The 26321-nt window shown below is 46.1% G+C and overlaps 3 protein-coding genes across 3 annotated transcripts; 2 read left to right on the forward strand and 1 right to left on the reverse strand.

Annotated features, from left to right (window-relative positions):
* Positions 1-9400: 9400 nt before the first annotated feature.
* LOC123124169 (pectinesterase inhibitor 8-like) lies at positions 9401-10043 on the forward strand. Its single transcript, XM_044544836.1, has one exon. It carries the CDS (start codon positions 9443-9445, stop codon positions 9968-9970), a length of 528 nt encoding a protein of 175 aa, XP_044400771.1. The 5' UTR covers positions 9401-9442; the 3' UTR covers positions 9971-10043.
* A 6955-nt stretch (positions 10044-16998) lies between these two features.
* On the reverse strand, positions 16999-18331 carry LOC123119209 (glutathione S-transferase 4). Its single transcript, XM_044538921.1, has 3 exons — positions 18103-18331; positions 17901-17949; positions 16999-17746 (listed from the first exon to the last, which is right to left on the reverse strand). Exons 1-3 carry the CDS (start codon positions 18250-18252, stop codon positions 17277-17279), a joined length of 669 nt encoding a protein of 222 aa, XP_044394856.1. The 5' UTR covers positions 18253-18331; the 3' UTR covers positions 16999-17276.
* A 541-nt stretch (positions 18332-18872) lies between these two features.
* LOC123124170 (pectinesterase inhibitor 8-like) lies at positions 18873-19583 on the forward strand. Its single transcript, XM_044544837.1, has one exon. The coding sequence runs from the start codon at positions 18927-18929 to the stop codon at positions 19452-19454; it is 528 nt and encodes a 175-aa protein (XP_044400772.1). The 5' UTR covers positions 18873-18926; the 3' UTR covers positions 19455-19583.
* Positions 19584-26321: the final 6738 nt, after the last annotated feature.

A 26321-nucleotide genomic window follows, 5' to 3' on the forward strand; every position in this document is an offset into this window, starting at 1 on the left:
CTGAACGGGCGACGTAGCGGTGACACACGAGTCGATGCAGCCGCGAGAAGAACCACGGGGCGGCGGCGCTGCGGCCCGACGGGGCGACGCAGCGGCAGCCCGATACTCGATCGGCGGAGGTGGCGCGCTGAACTCAGGGTCAATCATCACAGAACCTGCGGAGGCGCGCACAACCAACTAGCTAGGTCAGTTGCACGGCGCGGATGAAGTGGAGCGACGGACAGGTGATCAATCTGACCGGTCACAAGATCGAGGACACTGCTCGGTGCGATTATTACGGCCGGACGCGGCAAGGCGAGCGGCCGTCATACCCAGCGGTGGACTGTCGTAGCAGGAGCGTGCTACCGGCCTGCACACATATTATACATGGAGGCTGTTTGGAATACAACCATATGAGCACCATGCCCACATGATGCAACGTGCAGCAACACCTTGTACGGACGTGTGGTCCAGGGCAAGCAGCCGGCAACACCAGCGCCAACCACACCCGCGTGCCACGCGGTACGGGACGACCGGGGCAGCGCATGCGCTGCTGTCGTACGTAACCTGCTGCATGCAGAAAGCTGGGGCGTCCGAGTTGTGGATGGAGGCGGGGTTGATGCAGAATTCTCGATCGGATCATGGCGACGACAACAGGCACATAGCCACGGCTGAACGGACGCGCGGACGGTAGCCGCGAGGGGCCACCGCATTGCGCAAGGTCGCCGAGTCGGAGAAGAGGCCATGTGTCATGCCGGTGTCGAAATAGAGGCGCGAGAGTCGACGGCGGCGGTGGGCGACGCAAACCGATCAAGTGGATCGGAAAACCAGCCGATCAAAGAGACCGACGAGAGAGAGGAAATCCGGATCAAAGGATCGGGAAAAAAGACTCTTTAGTGCAGCCGATCGACATGACCGGCGGACGAACCCTAGGTACGGGCGGCGCGGCCCCCGGCGGCGGTCATGGAGGCCGACCGCCCCGGGGGCGGCGCGCGGGTGCGGAAGCGGCAGCGGCTAGGGCTTGGATCGTGATTAGGCTGATACCATGTTAGAAGGGAGAGAGGGATTTGGTGGAATAGTTCGATGTATTGCTTGAGCCTCGTGGGCATATATATAGGAGTACATGATCTACTTGGAGTACAAGACATGCCAAAATACTTCCTAGTTTATCCTATGTTTCCTAATACAATCACGTTACTCAACAACCTGCAGCCGCCGAGTGAGGCGCCGAGCCTGCAGCCCGCGAGGGGGGCAGGGGGCCGAAGCCAGGAGGCGGCCCGAGGGAGGCCCGAGGGCGCGTGTGCGCACCAAGGGGGCCCAAGACCGAGTCGCCAGGAGCGGGTGGTGAAGTCGCTAGCGAGTCGGTCGGTGGTACCCGCTGAAATAGAAGAACCCTTTCATCAAAGTAAACGTGTCTAGAAGTGAAAACACAGTGGGAGATAGGGTCGTAGCAGCAGTAGCCCTTGGTGTTGGCGGGGTAGCCCAAGAAGATGCACGCGAGAGAACGAGGGGCGAGTTTATGGGGGGTGGTAGAGGCGATGCTAGGGTAGCAAAGGCACCCGAAGATGCGAAGGTCGTCATAGGATGGCGGGCTGCCGAAAAGCAAGTGGTGCGGTGCAAAGGTGCCGCGAACGCGGCAAGGCCGAATGTTGATGAGACGTGATGCGGTGGAGAGGGCGTCGGGCCAGAAGCGGGGTGGCACATTAGCATGAAATAATAGGGTGCGGACGCAATCATTAAGAGTGCGTAGAACCCGTTCGGCCCGCCCGTTTTGTTGCGAGGTGTAGGGGCAAGTGAGACGAAATATCATGCCATGTGTGGCGAGGAGATTGCGAACCGCAAGGTTGTCGAATTCCTTCCCGTTGTCGGTTTGGATGGCATGGATGGGACGACCAAACTGGGTGGTGACATAAGAGTAAAATGCGGTGAGAATGGATATGACGTCGGATTTCCGCCGCAACGGGAAGGTCCACACATAGTGCGAAAAATCATCCAAAATGATGACATAGTAAATATAGCCGGTATTACTCGCAACTTGAGAAGTCCACACATCACTATGAAGTAGTTCAAATGGATACGATGCAACGGAAGAGGAAGTGCTAAAAGGAAGCCGAGTATGTTTGCCTAGACGACACGCATGACAAATGTGACCGTCGGTCTTATTACAAGTGAAAGTAAAACTTCGAAGAATATGACGAAGGGTGGTGTCGTTAGGATGTCCCAAGCGAGCGTGCCAAAGATCCACACCGACGGAGAGGGCGACCGGAGAGGCGTTGGTGGAGGCGGGTGGGTGGACCGGGTAGAGCTCGGCGGGACTATCACATCGGTGGAGCACCATCCGGGTAAGGGCGTCCTTGACAGAAAAACCACACATGTCAAATTCAACAGTAACAGGGTTATCACGAGTAAGAGAACGAATGGAAACAAGATTGGTAATGAGGTCGGGAGACACAAGTATGTTAGATAATGATATCGGTGTGGATGTGGAAGGATAATAAGCATGGCCTATGTGTGTAATGGGAAGTGATGATCCATTACCGACGGTAATGCGATTGGAAGTATGGACGGGATAAGAGGTGTGGAGAGTACCGGGGTTGGCAGCCATATGAGAGGTGGCGCCGTTGTCCACGTACCAATCGCCGCCACCCGTGTAGTTGGCCGGCGAGGGGGCGGATTGGAGCACCGCAAGGAGGGCCGGATCCCATGGAGCCGGTGGGAGCAGCGGCGCTGACGGTGTAGCATAAGCACCCTGACGGCCGGGCTCAATGAGGAATTCGGCAACGCTGCCTCGAACCTCACCTTGATCCCGGAGCCAACCTTCCCCAAGGTCGTGGCTTATTTGCGTCTGGAGGAACGTCACATGAAGATGGCGAAAACCAGGGCTACCCACGTCGCCCTCACCGCCGGGACCTCCCGCGGCGGCCCGCCCCCGCCGGCTCCACAGGCGTCCGCCGCGTCGCGGTTCCCTCCTCCGGTGGCCTCCTACGGGCAGTACCCGCCACCGCCCGCGGGTTCCTTTCAGGGGCCGCCACCCCCACCTGCCTCCTCTGATCGCCACCGTGGTGGGCGTCACGGTCGCAAAGGCAATGGCCAGGGTGGCCAGCCTCGCCAGCACCAGGCCACCGCGCCTTGGGCCGCGGCCCAGAACCCGTGGATGGGCCTGGTTCATGCGTACAGCATGCCAGTGCCTCGCCCGCCCGCTCCTGGCCTCCTGGGCCCGCGTCCCACGATGCATCAGGCGCTGTTCGCCGCGCCCCAGGCGACGTATGCGGCGCAGGCGCCATACGCAGCGCTCCCGCCAGCGCCGTATGGGGTGCCCTCTCCAGCAGCATACGCCGCAGCGCCGTACGCCGCGCTGCCGCCCACTCCCTACGCTAATACACCGTCGGCGCCACCGCTCCCACCGGCTCCATGGGATCCGGCCATCCTTGCGGCGCTCCAATCCGCCCCCTCGCCGGCCAACTACACGGGTGGCGGCAATTGGTACATGGACAGCGGCGCCACCTCTCATATGGCTGCCAGCCCCGGTACTCTCCACACCTCTTATCCCGTCCATACTTCCAATCGCATTACCGTCGGTGATGGATCATCACTTCCCATTACACACATAGGCCATGCTTATTATCCTTCCACATCCACACCGATATCATTATCTAACATACTTGTGTCTCCCGACCTCATTACCAATCTTGTTTCCGTTCGTTCTCTTACTCGTGATAACCCTGTTACCGTTGAATTTGACATGTGTGGTTTTTCTGTCAAGGACGCCCGTACCCGGATGGTGCTCCACCGATGTGATAGTCCCGACGAGCTCTACCCGGTCCACCCACCCGCCTCCACCAACACCTCTTCGATCGCCCTCTCCGTCGGTGTGGATCTTTGGCACGCTCGCTTGGGACATCCTAACGACACCACCCTTCATCATATTCTTCGGAGTTTTTCTTTCACTTGTAATAAGACCGACGGTCACACTTGTCATGCGTGTCGTCTAGGCAAACATACACAGCTTCCTTTTAGCACTTCCTCTTCGGCTGCATCGTATCCGTTTGAACTACATCATAGTGATGTGTGGACTTCTCCAGTTGCGAGTAATACCGGCTATATTTACTATCTCTTCATTTTGGATGATTTTTCGCACTATGTGTGGACCTTCCTGTTGCGGCAGAAATACGACGTCATATCCATTCTCACCGCCTTTTACTCTTATGTCACCACCCAGTTTGGTCGTCCCATCCATGCCATCCAAACCGACAACGGGAAGGAATTCGAGAACCTTGCGGTTCACAATCTCCTCGCCACACATGGCACGATATTCATCTCACTTGCCCCTACACCTCGCAACAAAATGGGCGGGCCGAACGGGTTCTACGCACTCTTAATGATTGCGTCCGCACCCTATTATTTCATGCTAATGTGCCACCCCGCTTCTGGCCCGACGCCCTCTCCACCGCATCACGTCTCATCAACATTCGGCCTTGCCGCGTTCGCGGCAACATTGCACCGCACCACTTGCTTTTCGGAAGCCCGCCAACCTATGACGACCTTCGCATCTTCGGGTGCCTTTGCTACCCTAGCATCGCCTCTACCACCCCCCATAAACTCGCCCCTCGTTCTCTCGCGTGCATCTTCTTGGGCTACCCCGCTGAAAGAACATGCGGTGCCCCCATGTTTGGTTTTGGTAATTGATGACAATCTCTATGGACTAATGGTTGCCTTGAGTTATATTTGAAGGATTTGTCCATAGGCATTTCTTGAAGTCCATGTGTTGGTTTCAAGGAGTTTATGTGGTGACCAAAGTTTTATTAAGGAATTATCCAAAGATTGGTCATGTGAGAGTAGAGCTTATTGCAAGCATGTCTTGAAGAAGAAGATTGTGTGATCATTCATGTTTATCTTCAAGACATCATCCAAATGAAGAGAGTTGGAAAGAGTCAAGGTTGATCAAGACTAAGTCAAGAGTGAATCAAGTTGTCCATAGGCATTTCTTGAAGTCCATGTGTTGGTTTCAAGGAGTTTATGTGGTGACCAAGGTGTTATTAAGGAAAAGATTGGTCATGTGAGAGTAGAGCTTATTGCAAGCATGTCTTGAATAAGAAGATTGTGTGATCATTCATGTTTATCTTCAAGACATCATCCAAATGAAGAGAGTTGGAAAGAGTCAAGGTTGATCAAGACTAAGTCAAGAGTGAATCAAGTTGATCAATACACAAAGCGCACAAGATGTACCGAGAGGGATCAAGCGATCCCATGGTGTGGTAAGCATTGTCAATTACGCTTTGTGTACTAACCCATGATCTTCGTGAGAGTTCTTTGTGGGGTTAGGTTGCGGTGTGCAAGTTCAAGTGAAGCATCATGAAGAGATCAAATGCTTGAAGCTTGCCGTCCATTGTGGCGACAATGGACTTGTGAAGATGTTGCGGTGTGCAAGTTCAAGTGAAGCATCATGAAGAGATCAAATGCTTGAAGCTTGCCGTCCATTGTGGTGACAATGGACTTGTGAAGATGTGCGGAAGAGTGGCTCACCCATAGTGGAGTATGGGGGAGCAATCAACACAACCAAGAAAGGTGGTCCAACTTGAGGGAGTCAAGATCGTCATCATCTAGCTCAAGTGGACCATGTGCAAGGCAAATGTTTGCTCTTGATAGGTTTTCTATTTTACCGGTCTCATGATGGTAGTTGGGAGACCAGGTTATAGGATCGATGCCGTACTATCAAGGGGGGCTCTCGATGAGTAGCTTGATCGTATCGTTCATAGAGAGCTCAAACCATTGCATCCTTGCATCATCTTTGTTGGTTCTTGTTTGGTTCTTCTCTTTGTGAGTTTTGGAGCTTATGGTCATCTTGATGACAAGCTCGAGTTCATCGAAAACGGAGTTCACTCGCATCTTCTATGATGTTTTCGATGTTGGAGGTTATGCCGGTTCTTCTCGGTTGGAGGTTTCACTCCTCTATTTGTTGGCATACCTCCCCTCGCTGTTTTGATGCTACTCATCTTTCTCAATCCAACAAGCTTGAGTTTGCTCAATTCGGAGCTCATATGCAGAAGTTATGGCAGTTTTGGTTTCCTAGCGGTAGTACCGCGGGCCGGAGCGGTAGTACCGCTTGGGTGCTACAAGCGGTAGTACCGCTCTAGAGCGGTAGTACCGCTCCTGAGCGGTAGTACCGCTAGTGGACCCAGCCGTAGTACCGCTACGGTCTCGTACTAGTACCGCCTCGATTCGAGGGGTCTTTTTCGTGTCGGGTTTTACGGTACTAGTCGCGGCAGTGGGGGCCGTAGTACCGCTCGTATGCGGTAGTACCGCCCTGCCACCGCGGTAGTACCGCTCTGGGCTCAGCAGCAGTACCACGAGGGGGAGCGGTAGTACCGCTTATAGGGGCAAGCGGTAGTACCGCTGGCCAAGCGGTAGTACCGCTCTCTGCGGGGCTGAAGTGGGGGTAACGGTTGGATTGTTCCCCCCACTATATAAGGAGGTCTTCTTCCCCAATGAACCTAATCTCTTGAGCTCGTGTTCTTACCCCATTGTTGACCTTCTTCGAGCTTGCTAACTCTCAATCCCTCCATGGATTCTTGCTAGTTTTTGAGGGAAAAGAGAGAGGAGATCTAGATCCACATTTCCACCAATCACTTTCTCCTCTATGTGAGGGGAACCCATTGGATCTAGATCTTGGAGTTCTTGGTGTTCTCCTTCTTGTTCTTCCTCTCATTTTCTTCCCTAGCATTAGTTGCTTCGGTGGGATTTGAGAGAGAAGGACTTGGGCACTCCGTGTGACCTTGCCATTGCATTTGGTGCATCGGTTTGAGTTCTCCACGGTGATACATGGAAGTTACAAGTTGAGAAGCTTATTACTCTTGGTTGCTTGGTGCCCTTGAGCTTGTTCCTCTTGGGTGCTTGGGCGCCCTAGACGGTTGGTGGTGTTCGGAGCTCAATCATTGTGGTGTAAAGCTCCGGACAAGCGTCGGGGTCTCCAATTAGGTTGTGGAGATCGCCCCGAGCAATTTGACGGGTACCGGTGACCGCCCCCAAGGGTTGCCAAAGTGTACGGGTTCGGTGACCGCTCCCAAGGGTTGCCATTTGTACGGGTTCGGTGACCGCCCTCAAGGGTCCCTTAGTGGAATCACGGCATCTTGCATTGTGCGAGGGCGTGAGGAGATTACGGTGGCCCTAGTGGCTTCTTGGGGAGCATTGTGCCTCCACACCGCTCCAAACGGAGATTAGCATCCGCAAGGGTGTGAACTTCGGGATACATCGTCGTCTCCGCGTGCCTCGGTTATCTCTTATCCGAGCTCTTTACTTATGCACTTTACTTTGTGATAGCCATATTGCTTCTTGTCATATATCTTGCTATCACCTAGTAGTTTATCTTGCTTAGCATAAGTTGTTGGTGCACATAGGTGAGCCTAGTTGTTGTAGGTTTTGTGCTTGACAAATTAACCGCTAGGTTTATTCCGCATTTGTTCAAGCCTAAACCGTAATTATTTTAAAGCGCCTATTCACCCCCCCTCTAGGCGACATCATGATCTTTCACCCGCCAACACCAAGGGCTACCGCTGCTACGACCCTATCTCCCACCGTGTTTTCACTTCTAGACACGTTTACTTTGATGAAAGGGATTTCCCGTTTCAGCAGGTACCACCGACCGACTCGTTGGCGACTTCACCACCCGCTCCTGGCGACTCAGTCTCAGGCCCCCTTGGTGCGCACACGCGCCCTCGGGCCGCCTCCTGGCTTCGCCCCCCTGCCCCCCTCGCGGGCTGCAGGCTCGGCGCCTCACTCAACGGCTGCGGGTTCGGCTCCTGGCTCCACTGCGGCACCCCCGACGCCTCCTGCAGCGACGCCCGTCGCGTCGGCGCCTCCCTCGCCATTTGCGCCCTCCGCAGAGACTCCTGCGTCGGGCTCTCCAGCGGCCCTTCCCACGCCGACCGCCTCGGGCTCTCCGGCGGTCTCGGCCGAGGCGCCCATGTCGGCCTCCTCCTCCACTGATCTGGTGGCTTACTCCGATGCCGAATGGGCTGGCTGCCCTGACACTCGGCGCTCCACCTCCGGCTACTGCGTCTACCTCGGGCCCTCCCTCATCTCGTGGTCGTATAAACGACAACCCACGGTGTCCAAGTCGAGTGCCGAGGCTGAGTACCGCGTTGTGGCTAATGTTGTTGCCGAGTGCTCCTAGTTACGGCAGCTTCTTCAGGAGTTGCACCTTGGCGTGGCCAAGGCTACTGTTGTCTACTGCGACAACATCTCCGCCGTCTACCTCTCCGCCAACCCCGTTCATCATCGTCGCACGAAGCACATCGAGCTCGACATTCACTTCGTGCGTGAGCAGGTGGCTCTCGGCGACATACGGGTCTTGCACGTCCCCACCGCTCAGCAGTTTGCCGATGTTATGACCAAGGGGTTACCGACGACTACATTCGAGGAGTTTCGGTCCAATCTTTCCGTCACAGGTGACGTATCGACTGCGGGGAGGTGTTGAATATATTCTGTATAGGCAGTATATCGCATGTATATGTAGGATCATTTCCTACCTTGCCCCGCCTCCTAGTTACCATGTATAGTCGAGGCCGTGGGCTGCTCATTGTAAATATATACGTGCGTGTATGCACCCAATCAATTGAGAGTTGCATTGCCAAACAATAGTTCATTTAGCACGCCGGCAGTCCAATCCAAATCCAAAACAATATTCAAGGTAGTGGGGTTCCCTGTATACAGTCAAACCTGAGTTTTTTAGGCGACGCCGATCGTCACTGCTTGCGTGCGCAATGCAATCCATGGGTACGTAGCAGGTAAGCAAAATTGTGCTAGGATCATTGTGCTAAAATAACTGGAGGCTGTTGGGATTTTTCTCTGAACCAAATACAGTAACGAAATCTGCAAGGATTGCTTCAACATCCACTTTGTGAGGCGCAACGCAACCACCAGCGGCCCTACAATTGTGACTTTGCGTCGACGGCTGAAAGGATGGATGCACTTGCGTGGTCGAGGATGAAGGCCGTGCGTGCCTCGGCCATGACCCAACTCCATATCGCACGAGTGCTGACTACTTACTGAGTATGAAATCTATTCGAGGAAGCCCTCCTGCCATTCATCCACGTGAACAAGCCACCAACTAACCACTGCTCACGCCAGCCTAGCAATAGTATTGCAAGACGATGAAATTAATTTGGTCCGAGATAAAAAAAAACCATGTAAATGTAGTCTTTTTTACAAGATCTATCTGACAGTTAATATCCTAATTCCCCTAAAAATATATATATCCTACTAATTATTACCCTAAATTAACCAAAAAAATATTAATGTTTCATAAAAAGATCCTAGATATAACTGTGACCTGTAACTAGCTGTGCTCAACCTTAGGGTGCCCCTGCCTATAAATAGTTAGACATCCTGCAGGCTTTCTCCAAATAGTATTGTGCGCCGCAGACAAAATTACCCCAGCTTACCATCTCTCTCCATCCGTAGATCCATGAGGCCACCGTCGGCTCTTGTGGTCGTAGCCGCCGTTGCTCTCGTGTTGTTCGGTGTCGACGCGACCGTGGAAACAACCTGCAAGGCGGCGGCCGACAAGGATGCTCATGTCATCTATAATTTCTGCGTGTCGGAGTTGAGAAAGCACATCCGGAGCTCCGATGCGGACACATGGGGCCTGGCCAAGATAGCGGCTAACATGGGCGTCAACAACGCCTATGGCGCCATCCACGACATCGAGCGCCTACTAGCGAAGCTGGACACGGATGCCAAGACAAAGGTGGCCCTTGGGCAATGCGAGGGGTTGTACGACAACATGAAGTTTGCGTTTGCCGGAGCCTACGATGAGATCAACGGCCGGAATTACGCTACAGGGAAGGAGGAGGCAGCGAAGGCTGTCTCCCTGGCGCACCAATGCGACGATGCCTTTGTGAAGGCCGCCGTCCCGTCGCCTCTCAAGCAACGTAGCCTCTACTCCGTGCAGATAGCGATCGTATGCACGACCATCACTAACCTTATCAAGTGATGAATAGCATCATGGATCCAAATCGTGGGAGAGTTTAAAGGTCGGATCAAACTTGTAGCGGTTACTACTTGAACTTTTGTAAGGTACATGCAAGGAATAAAACATGTTTTTGTTAGTTGTGGGTTTAATTACATGCCTAATAGAGTTCTCAATGCATCTTCATGGGCACATTAAATTTTGCATACCCTTTCAATGTGCTATATTTATTTTGCTTGTAACGTAGCCAAAGAATTGTCTTATACCCTCTCAATGTGCTAAATTTATTTTGCTTGTAACGTAGCCAAAGAATTGTCTTATACCATTTCAATGTGCTATATTTATTTTGCTTGTAACGTAGTCTTTATACCCTTTCAATGTGCTATATTTATTTTGCTTGTAACGTAGCCAAAGAATTGTCTTATACCCTTTCAATGTGCTATATTTATTTTGCTTGTAACGTAGTTTGTATACCCTTTCAATGTGCTATATATTTATTTTGCTTGTAACGTAGCCAAAGAATTGTCTTATACCCTTTCAATGTACTACATTTATATGTCACTAAAATAAGAAGAGTTGAGCAAAGAAGAGGTCAACCCAATAAGACCGATCCAAAAAAAAATCACTCTCTCAACATAATGGCACTTAAGTGTTTCCGGCTGGCAGGGAGTGGCGTTGTTCTTGATCTTAAATGTACTATATAATTGCACATATATAAACATTACCAAAATGTCTATTTTTGTAGTGTTGTCCTTCTTGATCTTAAATGTAGTACATACTGTGCACATGGACGTAACCAAAAAATATTTTTATGGTGCTAGTCATCACAACGTTTCATTTTTCATGATAAAATCACAACAGTTTTCTTCCTCGTTGAAGGTTTAATTCCAGATTATTCTTGATTTTTTAGATTAGGTTATTCTTGAGATTGAGCATTGACATTTTGGCATCAGAGTAAACTCAGTTGTACCTTTGTGTGGGCACTCATGCCCTCGAGAACGCCGGGTCAAGAACGATCGCTGTCCATGGACGCACCCTAGCCTTTTATTGCATTTGCTTATCGGGCTGGCCCTCAAGGCCCTTTACCGCTCACGGTTTTTTTGAGAGTACGTCTATGTGTACCATAGCTTTAGAGAAGGCAGAATTGTAAGTACAAAAAGACTACCACTCGCCGTGAACAACGAGCGTAGCACGGACACCACACCCAGGCTCAGTGGCGGAGCAGAAATAAAGAAAATCCCGGCCAAAATTTTCTTGGTAACATGGATTTTTTTTCGTATTATAACTACCCAAAATATCTCATAACATTTTTTGGAAAAAATACCACATGCAAAACAAACAAAATAAAGCTAAAATTCTCAATAAATATAGAATGTAAACTCAATGCTGAATGATCCAACATAATAGATAAAACATGACATAGGTACAGATAATAATATGGGGATACAAAAAAGTACCAAATCAATTGGTTACCTCATGTGTGCCTCTCATAACTTGATCAATGGTAGAGGAACCAACACCTTTAGGGCAGTAAAAGTATACGTCCATAAGAAAAAGCATAAACATCAAGTGAACTAATTACTATCATTGATATTGATACAAATTAAAAACTTACCACTTCGACGAGGCGAAACCCCTTTGTATCATCTATTCACCTTCACCAAATTGAACACGGGCAGGAGTAGACATACCAATATTGTTACACTACCGTTGTTTCAATTTGTGGTGTTGATTCAGTCCCCTCGGCTGTTTGATTCCCTCAATATTAAATGATAGGTGCAAACACTCCCGTTATGGGCACCAGTAAAAATATATCTTCATTTTCTATTTCTACGACATGAAATGAAAATTGGCAAATACAATACATTAAAATGGGTTCAACGATACCCTGCATATGCATATACAACTGGCGCGCGCGCGCGCGCACACACACACATACTTTCAATTCAATTTCAGTTCATTCACTACTTGTCCACTTCATACACAGAAGTACTGCAAAAGTGAAGAACACAGTACAACTGGAAAGACACCAAGGTAAGGCAAAAGGCATTCAGGACTCAGCACCAGGCAACCATTTAGGCAGGGAAGCAGGGGACAACGCATGGCGGTGAACAGCCGCAAGCCGGCAACAATGGAGCAGCATGGCAAGGGCCGGATCCGCGCACTGGCGCACAGAAGGGCGGCATCCATGACCAGGGCTTCCCAAAGAAGTGGGGGGGGACGTCGATGGTCTGTGTAAGGCTCCACCGCCAAGGCCGGCAAGCAGTAGACGGCAGCAGCCTGGACGGTGGCCAAGCAGGGAAGCGGCGGCACGGCCGCGCAAGGGTTAGAATCGAGTGTAAAGTGAAAAATTGCGCGGTAACGCTACGTACGGGCAGATCCTTCGCCGTTGCACTCTGCTTTATGATTAGTGCTACCTTTCATTGTATAAGATGCCAATCTTTATCTCAGATGAATACACATTAATACAAACCGAGAGGGGTCTACACCTGCAGCTTTTTTGTCAGGGGAGAGTGAGAAGGAGAGAGGCGCTGCATTCGAGATTCCCTCCCCCAACAAAAGACTTACATTTATTTTTCTTATACCACTTTGAATGGCTCATAACTTTTTAACCAAAGATTCATTTTTGAACTTTTTACATATTTGAATTCATGGCGAATAGACCTTTAAAACAAGACCGACTTTTAATATATTTGAATGAGTTTAAAATATCGATTTCACACATTTCACATATTTTATGATAACATGTTTCACTCATTCAAAAAAGATTTTATAATAACATATTTCTCTCATTTTAAAACAGATTCCACACATTCTCAAATACATTTCACTCATTTCATCTAACATATTTCACTCATCTCAAACAAGATTTTATATCAGATTTCACACATTTCACATATTTTATGATACCATATTTCACTCATTTCAAAAAAGATTTTATACTAACATATTTCTCTCACTTTACTAACATATTTCTCTCACTTTAAAATAGATTTCACACATTTTCAAATGGATTTCACTCATTTCATCTAACATATTTCACTCATTTCATATCAGGTTTCTTGTGAAATAGGCTGATTTCACATATTTCTAGTGAAGGTTTGTTTCACATACAAAATGGGAAACGTCAAAATTTAAACGTGTTTGAAATGTATTCAAGATTGGTCTAGTTCTAAAGATCTTGGCGCTAACAATTCAGATATATAAATTATTTTGCAAACGAACTTATATTTGTAAAGATGTGAGTGGTTTAAATTGTCTAAGATGAAATAAAAGTGCATCGATTTGTTCGGGGTGAAGATAGAGAAGAGATGCTGCATGCATGCGGGAAAAAAAACACTCCTAATAGTTATTCCCTGACATGCATGATAGTGGCTGTGATAATACATCTGAGTGGGCCAGCTGTTACACTAATCTTGACGAACAATTAATGAAAGGATGGATATCTGCCGGTAGGTACCGTTAACGCTCAAACTGACTTTCTGGAAGTTAGTGTCTATGGGAGCTCCTATCTGACGCTCTTTGCGTCAAAGAATCCACGTTTCGCATAGGGGTGGATCACCTGGGCCGGCCCATTTGGCGTCCGTGAGGTGAAAAACCGCGAAAAAGAACGCTAGGATTCGAACCGCCAACTTGTAGTAATGTGCGGGCTGTGCTAGCCAGTACGACAAACAGATTTTGTGATAGGTTAGCAGCGTAACAATTAAGGAAACAATTGACAGCGGCAAGAATTTAAAAGATTCACAAAAACTAAAGTCCCACTGAGGGATCTAACCGAAGACCTCCTGCTAGTGCTTTTCTTTTTGAGGGATCGAACATTCGCAAAAACGTGATTTTATTTTCGAAAAAACTAATCTTTCCGAAATGCAAACATTATCAAATTTGTGAACAAAATTTTGCAACCTCAAACATTTCATGAAATACGAACATTTTTTGGTTTTCAAATATTTTTTTAAAAAGGGATCAAAATAGTAAAGGTGAATTTTTTTGACATTTGGAAGAATTTTTAAAAAGACGCAAAACATTTTCTGAAAAACAGAACAGAAATAGAAAATGAATACATTTTTTGAAATTACAAACAATTTTTTCAAAAACACGATTACGTGTCGAAAATCCCTATACATTTTCTGAGTTTGCGAACAAATTTGGAAAGCTTGAACCTAGTTTAAATTCTAGAAAAAAATTCAATTTGTGAACAGAAAAATCAAAATGTGTGGCAAAATTCAAAACATGAAAAATTTGAATTCATGGAAAAATTTGAAAGCAGGAATATCTATAAAATCTGAGAACAAATTTTCAGAGCATGAATATTTTTAAAAAATTTGAGCAAATTTTGAAAGAGAGAACATTTTCTTATTATTTATTTTTAATGTGAACATTTTTAACTTATGGAATTATATAAATTTGTAATAGAAGCGAATAAATATTTGAAGTTCTAAAATTTTATGGATATTATGAACAACATTTCGAAACAGGAACATTAAAAAAAAACAAAATCTAAAAAGTGTGAACCATTTAATTTTTTTGGATCATTTGTTGAAAAAGAGAAATAGAGGAAAGAAAATAAAAATCGACGAAAAGAAAAGAAAAGGAGAAATAGAAAAAAGAAAAATACGAAAAAAGGAAAGGAAATGAAAAAAAGAAAAACGAAAAAGGAGGGAAAGTAAAAAAAGGATCAAAAAACAAAACAAAAATAGAGAAACGAAAAAAACTGAATAAAAACCCGGTTCAGGAACCTTCTAGAAGGTTCCCCAAACCGGAAAAATCCAGCTGAAACCTTCCGGAACATTCCCAAAACCGGGATCAATGGAACACACGTCTCACTTCTAAATGGCCCGGCCTGTCTCAGTCGATGCTTCTGCGACACACCGACATTTTGATGCAAAATGTGCCAAATAGGAAATCTGAGTGTCCGGTTGCGTGCCTATGTGTTTGAAGTGTGTGGATCGGTGGGACTGACGAGCCAGCCCATCATAGGGTTTGGGCTTGCCTTTGTCTGGGCTATACCCCGGGCCTATACAATAATGTATACAGATAGTAACTACGGAAAAATTCCACGCCCCGGGCCTGGGCCCTGGGTACCCGGGGCCCAGCTCCACCGCGGCCATGCAAGTCCAAAGACAGTCACCAACGACCCAACAAAACTACAAAGCAAAAGCGTATGGCCATATCGTTTACAATTTGGCTCTAGATTTTGCTAGTGTTGTCTTTGCCTTTTGTCCTAGAGAAGCTAATGAGGTAGCAAAAAGTTTAGCTAAGCATTCTTATTGTACTAGATCTTCCTACTCTTCCGATACTATCGGTGACTTTATTCTCTTGGACATTGTAAGCGATATGGCTACCATTGAGGAATAAAGTCTCTTATTTTCAAAAAGAAAGTTGCCATGGCAATGTTGGGGGCATCAGAGTCCCAAGACTCAGATAAGCTGACACTAAAACAATGGTTTGCTAGACTTTATTTTGCCTCAAATTATAAACAAGATGGCCATTGTTTGCGAAATAAAGTTTTGATGATAATAGAAAATTGCCATCCAATGTTACAAAACTTGTCATGATCGAAAGTGAAAATTGCCATGTAGCACACACAAATACCAATGATTTTTTTACAACGATTGCCATTTGCATGATTTGGATCCAATAACTGTGGAGGCGTTTCTGAGACCCCTCCTAATGAGATAACGTTCCCGAGTTACCATTTCTCTACAAAATAAATCCCATCGCCTGCCCTCCAGTAGATCTGTCGTTGCTTTGACATCCAATCAAATTTTCATGTGGAAACAACAAACATTGTGGTCTCATAGCATAGATTTTGTTCCAGTCTCCCAAAAAATCACAATATGTGTTGTTTTCTCATGAAAATTTGCACGCGTGTTGGAGACATGAACATATCTAGTATATATAATATTATTTTTAGCCCATGCAAAAAAATTGGATATATTTTCTCATTTCACTGTTCACCTGGTGAAGCCAAAATGATGTCGTGTCAATTTACTTATCAACTTAAATTATAGTTATTTCCAAAAAATAAAGCGGCACTTACTTCATAAACTAACAATGGCATTTTTTGGGGGAAATCACAACTCTTGTCCATTGGAACTAACTCTTGCGAAACCAGTTTGATTCACGATTGCCTTTATTCAAATTATAACCTTGCCAAAATCATGATTCACCCCTCAGTAGTCTTCAAATTTCGGAGCATGCGCCGTGGAATGGCATTGTCACTATTCACTGTCTCCAGTCCTCTGCCACACTAACCATTTGGCTGTACTCATTTGTTGGTGAAGGCAACAAGTATCCTACAGACCGATGTTTGTCCTCCCATTTGATTCCTTTATTATGGAGAACACTTATTGGCTAGGTGCAATACGCGCAAGATGTTAAAAGGTAACTTTTATTTAGGGAGGGGGGGTCATCTTCCAAAAGGGAGACATTGTCTTCTAGAAGCACCGTCCTCTAAGACCGATCTATGAACAAGGGCCAGATGATTACTACTATGTCAAGAATACCTACATTTAGGTAAAGCTGATGAAGTAGGCGAATGTTCCTATTCTCACATAGTTCAAAATTCATGGCTGCTTCACCACCTTGTGTGCAAATGTAGGTTCGTGAGTTTTCTCGTAAGTACCCACTTACAATGAGTTTGGTAGATAGTATGTTTCTACTTTTTCTTATATGTCAAGGGGTGTGATTCCCATGTTACTTTTTGATCGAAAAGAGGACCACATAGAATATCTTTAGTTGACTAGAACAATGCCCGTGCGTTGCAATAGGATATAAATATTGTATTACGTTAGCTTGTGTTTACCTGCCCATATTATGCCATTGTGTAAATAAATGCTCATTCAATTATGTCCATGATTTACCTTATATTTTGATCAGAAGTGATTTACCTGTCCATGGTATGCGATTGTGTAAATAAATGTTAATCAAATTCTACCTGTGATTTACCTTATGTTTTGATCAGAAGTTTGGCAAGTAAATTAAAGTAGAATTGATCCAGAAGGTTAAATTAAGGTGATTGATTATTATATGGGGAAGGTTGGACAAAGGGGTGATGGGAAAAAAGATGAAACGGAACCTTACATTCTTTTTAAGTAGTAGAGATAGAGACTTTGCAACAACATTGGTGTGAAAACCATGGTACCGTTGACAGAAATAGAGGGCATAGACCTTGAACTTACTTTTTTTGAGAATCAATTCTAATTGGTATTAGAAAACAATTCACCGAAACAAGTTATTTCATATCCACACCCACGCTTTGCTTACTTTATTTCTCGTGGGTTGGGTAGAGACGATTAGAGCATCTCAAGCACACAAAGCATATGCCTTATCATGGTATGTTCCCGCTCCCGAATCCAAAATCTGGAGGCATGCCAGCTATCACCTTCTTGACCGACGGCCTTGCCAGCAGCGCCTCCCACCATGCCTTTACGTGCGGATACGCATCGAGCACAACTGCATGCTCCGTCGCCATGAAATAGCGCATGAAGGAGAAATGGGTGAGGTCGGCGAAGCTGACGAAATCACCGGCCAAGTACTTGTTGCTTGACAGCCTCGCCTCGTACACCTCCAGCAGCTTCTTGAGCTTCTCGACGCTCTCATCGACGAGGCCCTGGTCGACGTCCCTCCCGACGAACGGGTTGATGATGCAGTTAAACACGATGGGCTTGAGTACGGGCTCAAGCTGGTGGGCATCCACGTCGACCCATACGTCCACCATCGCCGACTCCTTGAGGCTGCCCGCTCCTAGAAACTCGGGCTTGCATTTGCGCAGAATATGCCTTGCGATGGCACGGGATTCTGATGAAAAAATTTGCGTAGAGAAATTAGTAACACTCATTTTTTTATCACGCCCACCAAATTTCTTAATAATTCATAGAAAAACATAGCTACTGAATCAAAACAAAATAGTGTTAAAAAATCAAAATAAAATAAAAAACCCATGAAGGCTTACGGTAGAGCGTCAGATCGCCGTCCTCCAGCACCGGGATCTCGCCGAAGGGCTGCAGAATTGTTTGACGGGAACAGTGTTAGTAGTAGTAGTAGGTGACCTTGGCCACGCAAACGCAGTTGATCATCGCTCTGTTTCTTGCTTCCTACAGAACTAAAGTAGCAAAGCTGAACCAGATAGGGAGAAGCTAGCAGAGCAGACGTACGTTTCTGGCGAGGTGCTCCGGGCGGCGGTGGTCGCCGCCGTTGCGGCTCATGGGCACGAGCTCGTACTCGGCGCCGGCCTCCTCCAGGCAGACGAGGACCCGCGCCATCCATGGCGACACCGCCCAGCCGTACACCTTCATAGGCGCCATCCCTTCTTCTTCTCCCTCTGTGCTTGTAGTGCACTACTATGCGTCCATTTATGTACTTCATCATCGAGCACTAGTAGTGGGGTTGTTCATTTAGCACGCCGGCAGTCCAATCCAATCCAAAACAATATTCAAGGTAGTGGGGTTCCCTGTATACAGTCAAACGTGAGTTTTTTAGGCGACGCCGATCGTCACTGCTTGCGTGCGCAATGCAGTCCATTGGTTGGTAGGTGAGCAAAATTGGTCCATCGTGCCAAGTAAATCTATTCGAGGAAGCCAACCACGTGAACAAGCCGAAGCACTTTTTTTTTTAAATTAATAATAGGAAACTGCCATTTTTATTTGGGCCGGGATCAGGCGTAGGATTTTTGGGGTGGGCTTAAGCCCATCCATGGAAAAATTGAGTAACTCATAGCCTTTTCTACAAGAAGAAAAAAACATGATGTAACTGACAGTTAATATCCTAATAACTAGCCTAAATAAATGAAACAAATATTAGTATTTGATAAAAAATATCCTAGATATAGCTGTAACCTGTAAATAGCTGTGCTCATCCTCAGGGTGCCCCTGCCTATAAATAGACATCCTGTAGGCTTTCTCTAAATAGTATTGTGAGGCGCAAACAAAATTACCCCAGCTTAGCATCTCTCTCCATCCACATACAACCAGCAAGATCCATGAGGCCACCGGCGGCTCTTGTGGTCGTAGCCGCCGTCCTTCTCGTGTTGTCTGGTGTCGATGCGACCGTGGAAACAACTTGCAAGGCGGCGGCCGACGAGGACGCGCATGTCAACTACGACTTCTGCGTGTCGGAGTTGAGAAAGCACTACCAGAGCTCCGACGCAGACACATGGGGCCTGGCCAAGATAGCAGCCAACATGGGCGTCAACAACGCCTATGGCGCCATCCATGACATCGAGCGCCTACTAGCGAGGCCGGGCACGGATGCCAAGACGAAGGTGGCCCTTGGGCAATGCCAGGGGCTGTACGACAACATGAAGTTTGCGTTTGCCGGAGCCTACGACGAGATCAACGGTCGGAATTACGCCGCAGGGAAGGAGGAGGTCGCAAAGGCCGTCTCCCTGGCGCACCAGTGCGACGATGCCTTTGTTAAGGCCGCCGTCCCGTCGCCTCTCAAGCAACGTAGCCTCTACTCCGTGCAGACAGCGATAGTCTGCAGGGCCATCACTAACCTTATCAAGTGATGAATAGCATCATGGATCCAAATCGTGGGAGAGTTTAGAGGTCGGATCAAACTTGTAGCGATTACTACTCCGAACCTTTGTAAGGTACATGCAAGGAATAAAACATGTTTTTGTTAGTTGTGGGTTTAATTACATGCCTAATAGAGTTCTCAATGCATCTTGATTTGCTTTCTTCTCTTAAAAAAACACACATTAATTTCGCATACCCTTTTAATGTGCTATATTTATTTTGCTTGTAACGTAGCCAAAGAATTTTCTTATACCCTTTCAATTTGCTATATTTATTTTGCTTGTAACGTAGCCAAAGAATTGTCTTATACCCTTTCAATGTGCTATATTTCTTTTGCTTGTAACGTAGCCAAAGAATTGTATTATACCCTTTCAACATGCTATATTTATTTTGCTTGTAACGTAGCCAAAGAATTGTCTTATACCCTTTCAATGTGCTATATTTATTTTGCTTCTAAGGTAGCCAAAGAATTGTCTTATACCCTTTCAATGTACTACACTTATGTCACCAAAATAAGAAGAGTTGAGCAAAGAAGAGGTAAACCCAATAAATACCGATACAAAAAAATCGCTCTTTCAACATAATGGGACTTAAGTGTTTCCGGCTGGCGGGGACCCAATTTCTGGCGTTGTTCTCGATCTTAAATGTACTATATAACTGCACATATTTAAACATTACCAAAATGTCTATTTTTGCAGTGTCGTCCTTCTTGATCTAAAATGTGTTACATAATTCTGCATATGGACATAACCAAAATATATTTTTATGGTGCTAGTCATCACAATGCTTCATTTTTCATGATAAAATCACAATAGTTTTCTTCCTTGCCGGAGGTTTAATTCCAGATTATTCTTGAGTCCTTTTAGATTAGGTTATTGTTGAGATTGAGCATTGACATTTTGGCATCAGAGTAACAGTTGTACCTTTGTTTGGGCTCTCATGCCCTCGAGAACGCCGGGCCAAGAACGATCACCGTCCATAGACTCACCCCAGCCTTTTATTGCATTTGCTTATCGGCCTGGCCCTCGAGGCCCTTTACCGTGGACAATCTTTTGAGAGTACGCTTAGGTGTACCATAGCTTTAGAGCAGGCAGAATTGTAAGGACAAGAAGACTACCACTCGCTGCGAACAACGAGCGTAGCACGGACACAACATCCAGGCTCAGTGGCAGAGCCAGAAATAAAGCAAATCCCAGGCCAAAATTTCCTTGGTAGCATGGAGCTTTTTTGGGATTATAACTACCCAAAATATCTCATAACATTTCTGCAAAAAATACCACATGCAAAACAAACAAAATAAAGTTAAAGTTCTCAAGAAATCTAGATGTAAAGTCAATGCTCAATGATCTAACATAATAGATAAAACATGACATAGGTACAATAATAATATGGGGATACAAAAAAGTACCAAATCAATTGGCTACCTCATATGTGCCTCCCATAACTTGAACAACGGTAGAGGAACCAACACCTTTAGGGCAGTAAAAGCATACGTCCATAAGAAAACACATAAACATCAAATGAACTAATTATCATTGATAAAAATTAAAAACTTACCACTTCGATGAGGTAAAACCCCTTTGAGAGACCTAAATGATTGAAAATGATATATCATCTATTCACCTTTACGAAATTGAACACGAGCAGGAGCAGGCATACCAATATTGTTACTATCTCGGTTTGACATTACACGTTGGTTGCTTGAAGTCAAAGGTGATGGTCCCATTTGTACCGTTGTTTCAATTTGTGGTGTTGATTCAGTTCCCTCGACCGTTTGCTTCCCTCGATCTGAAGATCTGAAATGATAGGTGCTGACACTCCCGTTATGGGCACCAATAAAAATATATCTTCATCTTCTATTTCTATAATATGAAATGAAATTGGCAAATACATTAAAATGGTTTCAACAATACCCTGCATATGCATATACGACTGGCACACACACATATATTTTTCCAATTCAATTTCAGTTCACTACTTCTCTACTTCATACACATAAGTACTACAAAAGTGAAGAACATAGTACGAGTGGAAAGAGACCAAGGTATGGAAAAGGCACTCAGGTAACCAGTTAGGCAGGGAAGTAGGGGACAACATGCGGCGGTGAACAGCGGCAGGCCGGTAACAACGGAGCAGCACGATGTGGGCCGGAGCCGTGCACTGGCGCACAGCAGGGCGGCAGCCAGGACCAGGGGAGCTGGGGGCACAGTCATGGACCATTTTGGTCAGATCAAAATGCTTGTCATCACCAAGCTAGGCGATCTGCATTGGACGGTTTATCATCGCAATCCACATCTTTCTCTGGCCGCTTTTACTGCTTCAACACCAAGGTTATGATGACAGTGGATACTAGTGCAGACTAGCCACCACAGCTGGCATTCCTGCCGATCTGACTAGGACGTTTACCGAGACAACAAATGACACTATGCATCTGGTGGACAATGGAGGGGAGCTCATACTTATGTACTAACAATGCAATAACGATAATGATGACAACATGGATAGAGAACACCAGGTGTACCAGGTTATAGTGGATTTGAGGGAGATGTTACCCATTAACGGGCTTGATGGACGCGTAGTGTTTATTGGCATGAAATTTCCCTTTATGTCTCACCTTTGGCGTTCCCCTCCATCAACGCCGACACTATCTACTTGGTATTTGATATGGAAATGACAGGTATGTTGGACAATAGCCCAGTTCATCTCCAGGATGGAACCGTCGAGCCTTGTGAACTGGAATAACAACAGTGAAATGCCACTATTTGAACCCATGGGTCTTGATGACTCTCTATCCTGGTTTAGCACGGGCTATCGTTATTATCCCTACTGAAGGAAATATGCCCTAGAGGCAATAATAAAGTTGTTATTTATATTTCCTTATATCATGATAAATGTTTATTATTCATGCTAGAATTGTATTAACCGGAAACTTAGTACATGTGCGAATACATAGACAAACAGAGTGTCACTAGTATGCCTCTACTTGACTAGCTCGTTAATCAAAGATGGTTAAGTTTTCTAGCCATAGACATGAGTTGTCATTTGATGAATGGGATCACATCATTAGAGAATGATGTGATAGACAAGACCCATCCGTTAGCTTAGCACTATGATCGTATAGTTTATTGCTATTGCTTTCTTCATGACTTATACATGTTCCTATGAGATTATGCAACTCCCGAATACCGGAGGAACACTTAGTGTGCTATCAAACGTCACAAGTAACTGGGTGATTATAAAGATGCTCTACAGGTGTCTCCGATGGTGTTTGTTGAGTTGGCATAGATCGAGACTAGGATTTGTCACTCCGATTGTCGGAGAGGTATCTCTGGGCCCTCTCGGTAATGCACATCACTATAAGCCTTGCAAGCAATGTGACTAATGAGTTAGTTGCTGGATGATGCATTACGGAACGAGTAAAGAGACTTGCCGGTTACGAGATTGAACTAGGTATGGTGATACCGACGATCAAATCTCGGGCAAGTAACTGTTGGGGAACGTAGTAATTTCAAAAAAAATCCAACGCACACGCAAGATCATGGTGATACATAGCAACGAGAGGGGAGAGTGTAGTCCACGTACCCTCGTAGACCGTAAGCGGAAGCGTTATGACAACGCGGTTGATGTAGTCGTACGTCTTCATGATCGACCGATCCTAGTACCGAAAGTACGGCACCTCTGCGATCTGCACACGTTCAGCTTGTTGACGTCCCACGAACTTACGATCCAGCAGAGTGTCGAGGGAGAGCTTCGTCAGCACGACGACGTGATGACAGTGATGGTGATGCTACTGGCGCAAGGTTTCGCCTAAGCACTGCAACGATATGACCGAGGTGGATTATGGTGGAGGGGGGCACCGCACACGGCTAAGAGATCAATGATCAACTTGTGTGTTCATGGGGTGCCCCCCTCCCCCGTATATAAAGGAGTGGAGGAGGGGGAGGGCCGGCCCTCTCTATGGCGCGCCCTAGGGGAGTCCTACTCCCACCGGGAGTAGGAGTCCCCCCTTCAAAGTAGGAGTAGGAGAGGAAGGAAGGAGGAGAGAGGGAGGAAGGAAAGGGGGGCCGCCCCCCCTCCCAATTCGGATTGGGCTTGGGGGGGGCCCTCCTAGGCCGCCTCCTCCTCTCTCCCACCAAGGCCCAATAAGGTCCATACACTCCCCGGGGGGTTCCGATAACCTCCCGGTACCCCGATAAATGCCCGAACTCATCCGAAATCATTCCGATGTCCAAACATAGTCATCCAATATATCAATCTTTATGTCTCGACCATTTCGAGACTCCTTGTCATGTCCGTGATCATATCCGGGACTCCGAACTACCTTCGGTACATCAAAACACATAAACTCATAATACTGATCGTCACTGAACGTTAAGCATGCGGACCCTACGGGTTCGAGAACTATGTAGACATGACCGAGACTCATCTCCGGTCAATAACCAATAGAGGAACCTAGATGCTCATATTGATTCCTACAGATTCTACAAAAGATCTTTATCGGTCAAACCGCATAATGATATACGTTGTTCCCTTTGTCATCGGTATGTTACTTGCCCGAGATTCGATCGTCGGTATTTCAATACCTAGTTCAATCTCGTTACCGGCAAGTCTCTTTACTCGTTCCGTAATGCATCATCCCGCAACTAACTCATTAGTCACATTGCTTGCAAGGCTTATAGTGATGTGCATTACCGAGAGGCCCAGAGATACCACTCCGGCAATCGGAGTGACAAATCCTAATCTCGATCTATGCCAACTCAACAAGTACCATCGGAGACACCTGTAGAGCACCTTTATAATCACCCAGTTACGTTGTGACATTTGGTAGCACACAAAGTGTTCCTCCGGTATTCGGGAGTTGCATAATCTGATAGTCATAGGAACATGTATAAGTCATGAAGAAAGCAATAGCAATATACTAAACGATCAAGTGCTAAGCTAACGGAATGCGTTGAGTCAATCACATCATTCTCTAATGATGTGATCCCGTTAATCAAATGACAACTCATGTCTATATCTAGGAAACTTAACCATCTTTGATTCAACGAGCTAGTCAAGTAGAGGCATACTAGTGACACTCTGTTTGTCTATGTATTCACACATGTACTAAGTTTCCGGTTAATACAATTCTAGCATGAATAATAAACATTTATCATGATGTAAGGAAATATAAATAACAACTTTATTATTGCCTCTAGGGCATATTTCCTTCAGTCTCCCACTTGCACTAGAGTCAATAATCTAGATTACACAGTAATGATTCTAACACCCATGGAGTCTTGGTTCTGATCATGTTTTGCTCGTGAGAGAGGCTTAGTCAACGGGTCTGCAACATTCAGATCCGTATGTATCTTGCAAATCTCTATGTCTCCCTCCTTGACTTGATCGCGGATGGAATTGAAGCGTCTCTTGATGTGCTTGGTTCTCTTGTGAAATCTGGATTCCTTTGCCAAGGCAATTGCACCAGTATTGTCACAAAAGATTTTCATTGGACCCGATGCACTAGGTTTGACACCTAGATCGGATATGAACTCCTTCATCCAGACTCCTTCATTTGCTGCTTCTGAAGCAGCTATGTACTCCGCTTCACACGTAGATCCCGCCACGACGCTTTGCTTAGAACTGCACCAACTGACAGCTCCACCATTCAATGTAAACACGTATCCGGCTTGTGACTTAGAGTCATCCGGATCAGTGTCAAAGCTTGCATCGACGTAACCATTTACGGCGAGCTCTTTGTCACCTCCATAAATGAGAAACATATCCTTAGTCCTTTTTAGGTATTTCAGGATGTTCTTGACCGCTGTCCAGTGATCCACTCCTGGATTACTTTGGTACATCCCTGCTAAACTAATAGCAAGGCACACATCAGGTCTGGTACACAGCATTACATACATGATAGAGCCTATGGCTGAAGCATAGGGAATACCTTTCATTTTCTCTCTATCTTCTTTAGTGGTCGGGCATTGAGTCTGAATCAACTTCACACCTTGTAACACAGGCAAGAACCCTCTCTTTGCTTGATCAATTTTGAACTTTTTCAAAACTTTATCAAGGTATGTGCTTTGTGAAAGTCCAATTAAACGTCTTGATCTATCTCTGTAGATCTTGATGCCCAATATATAAGCAGCTTCACCGGGGTCTTTCATTGAAAACTCTTATTCAAATATCCTTTTATGCTATCCAGAAATTCTATATCATTTCCAATCAACAATATGTCATCCACATATAATATTAGAAATGCTACAGAGCTCCCACTCACTTTCTTGTAAATACAGGCTTCTCCAAAAGTCTGTATAAAACCATATGCTTTGATCACACTATCAAAACATTTATTCCAACTCCGAGATGCTTGCACCAGTCCATAAATGGATCGCTGGAGCTTGCACACTTTGTTAGCATCCTTTTGATCGATAAAACCTTCAGGTTGCATCATATACAACTCTTCTTCCAGAAATCCTTTCAGGAATGCAGTCTTTACATCCATTTGCCAAATTTCATAATCATAAAATGCAGCAATTGCTAACATGATTCGGACGGACTTAAGCATCGCTACGGGTGAGAAGGTCTCATCGTAGTCAACTCCTTGAACTTGTCGAAAACCTTTCGCAACAAGTCGAGCTTTGTAGACAGTAACATTACCGTTAGCGTAAGTCTTCTTCTTGAAGATCCATTTATTCTCTATGGCTTGCCGATCATCGGGCAAGTCAACCAAAGTCCACACTTTGTTCTCATACATGGATCCCATCTCAGATTTCATGGCCTCAAGCCATTTTGCGGAATCTGGGCTCATCATCGCTTCCTCATAGTTCGTAGGTTCGTCATGGTCAAGTAACATGACCTCCAGAACAGGATTA

The sequence above is a fragment of the Triticum aestivum genome, chromosome 5D (genome assembly GCF_018294505.1).
Source record: "Triticum aestivum cultivar Chinese Spring chromosome 5D, IWGSC CS RefSeq v2.1, whole genome shotgun sequence".
In the NCBI taxonomy this organism is placed as follows: Eukaryota; Viridiplantae; Streptophyta; class Magnoliopsida; order Poales; family Poaceae; genus Triticum; species Triticum aestivum.

Excerpts from the sequence above, each read along its gene's own strand:
- LOC123124170 (XM_044544837.1), top strand. The coding sequence starts at position 18,927 with ATGAGGCCACCGGCGGCTCTTGTGGTCGTAGCCGCCGTCCTTCTCGTG.
- LOC123124169 (XM_044544836.1), top strand. The coding sequence starts at position 9,443 with ATGAGGCCACCGTCGGCTCTTGTGGTCGTAGCCGCCGTTGCTCTCGTG.
- LOC123119209 (XM_044538921.1), bottom strand. The coding sequence starts at position 18,252 with ATGGCGCCTATGAAGGTGTACGGCTGGGCGGTGTCGCCATGGATGGCG. Across the intron at positions 17,950-18,102 it reads CGGAGCACCTCGCCAGAAAC|CCCTTCGGCGAGATCCCGGT; the intron begins GTACGTCTGCTC and ends ACAATTCTGCAG. Across the intron at positions 17,747-17,900 it reads CGGCGATCTGACGCTCTACC|AATCCCGTGCCATCGCAAGG; the intron begins GTAAGCCTTCAT and ends TTTTTTCATCAG.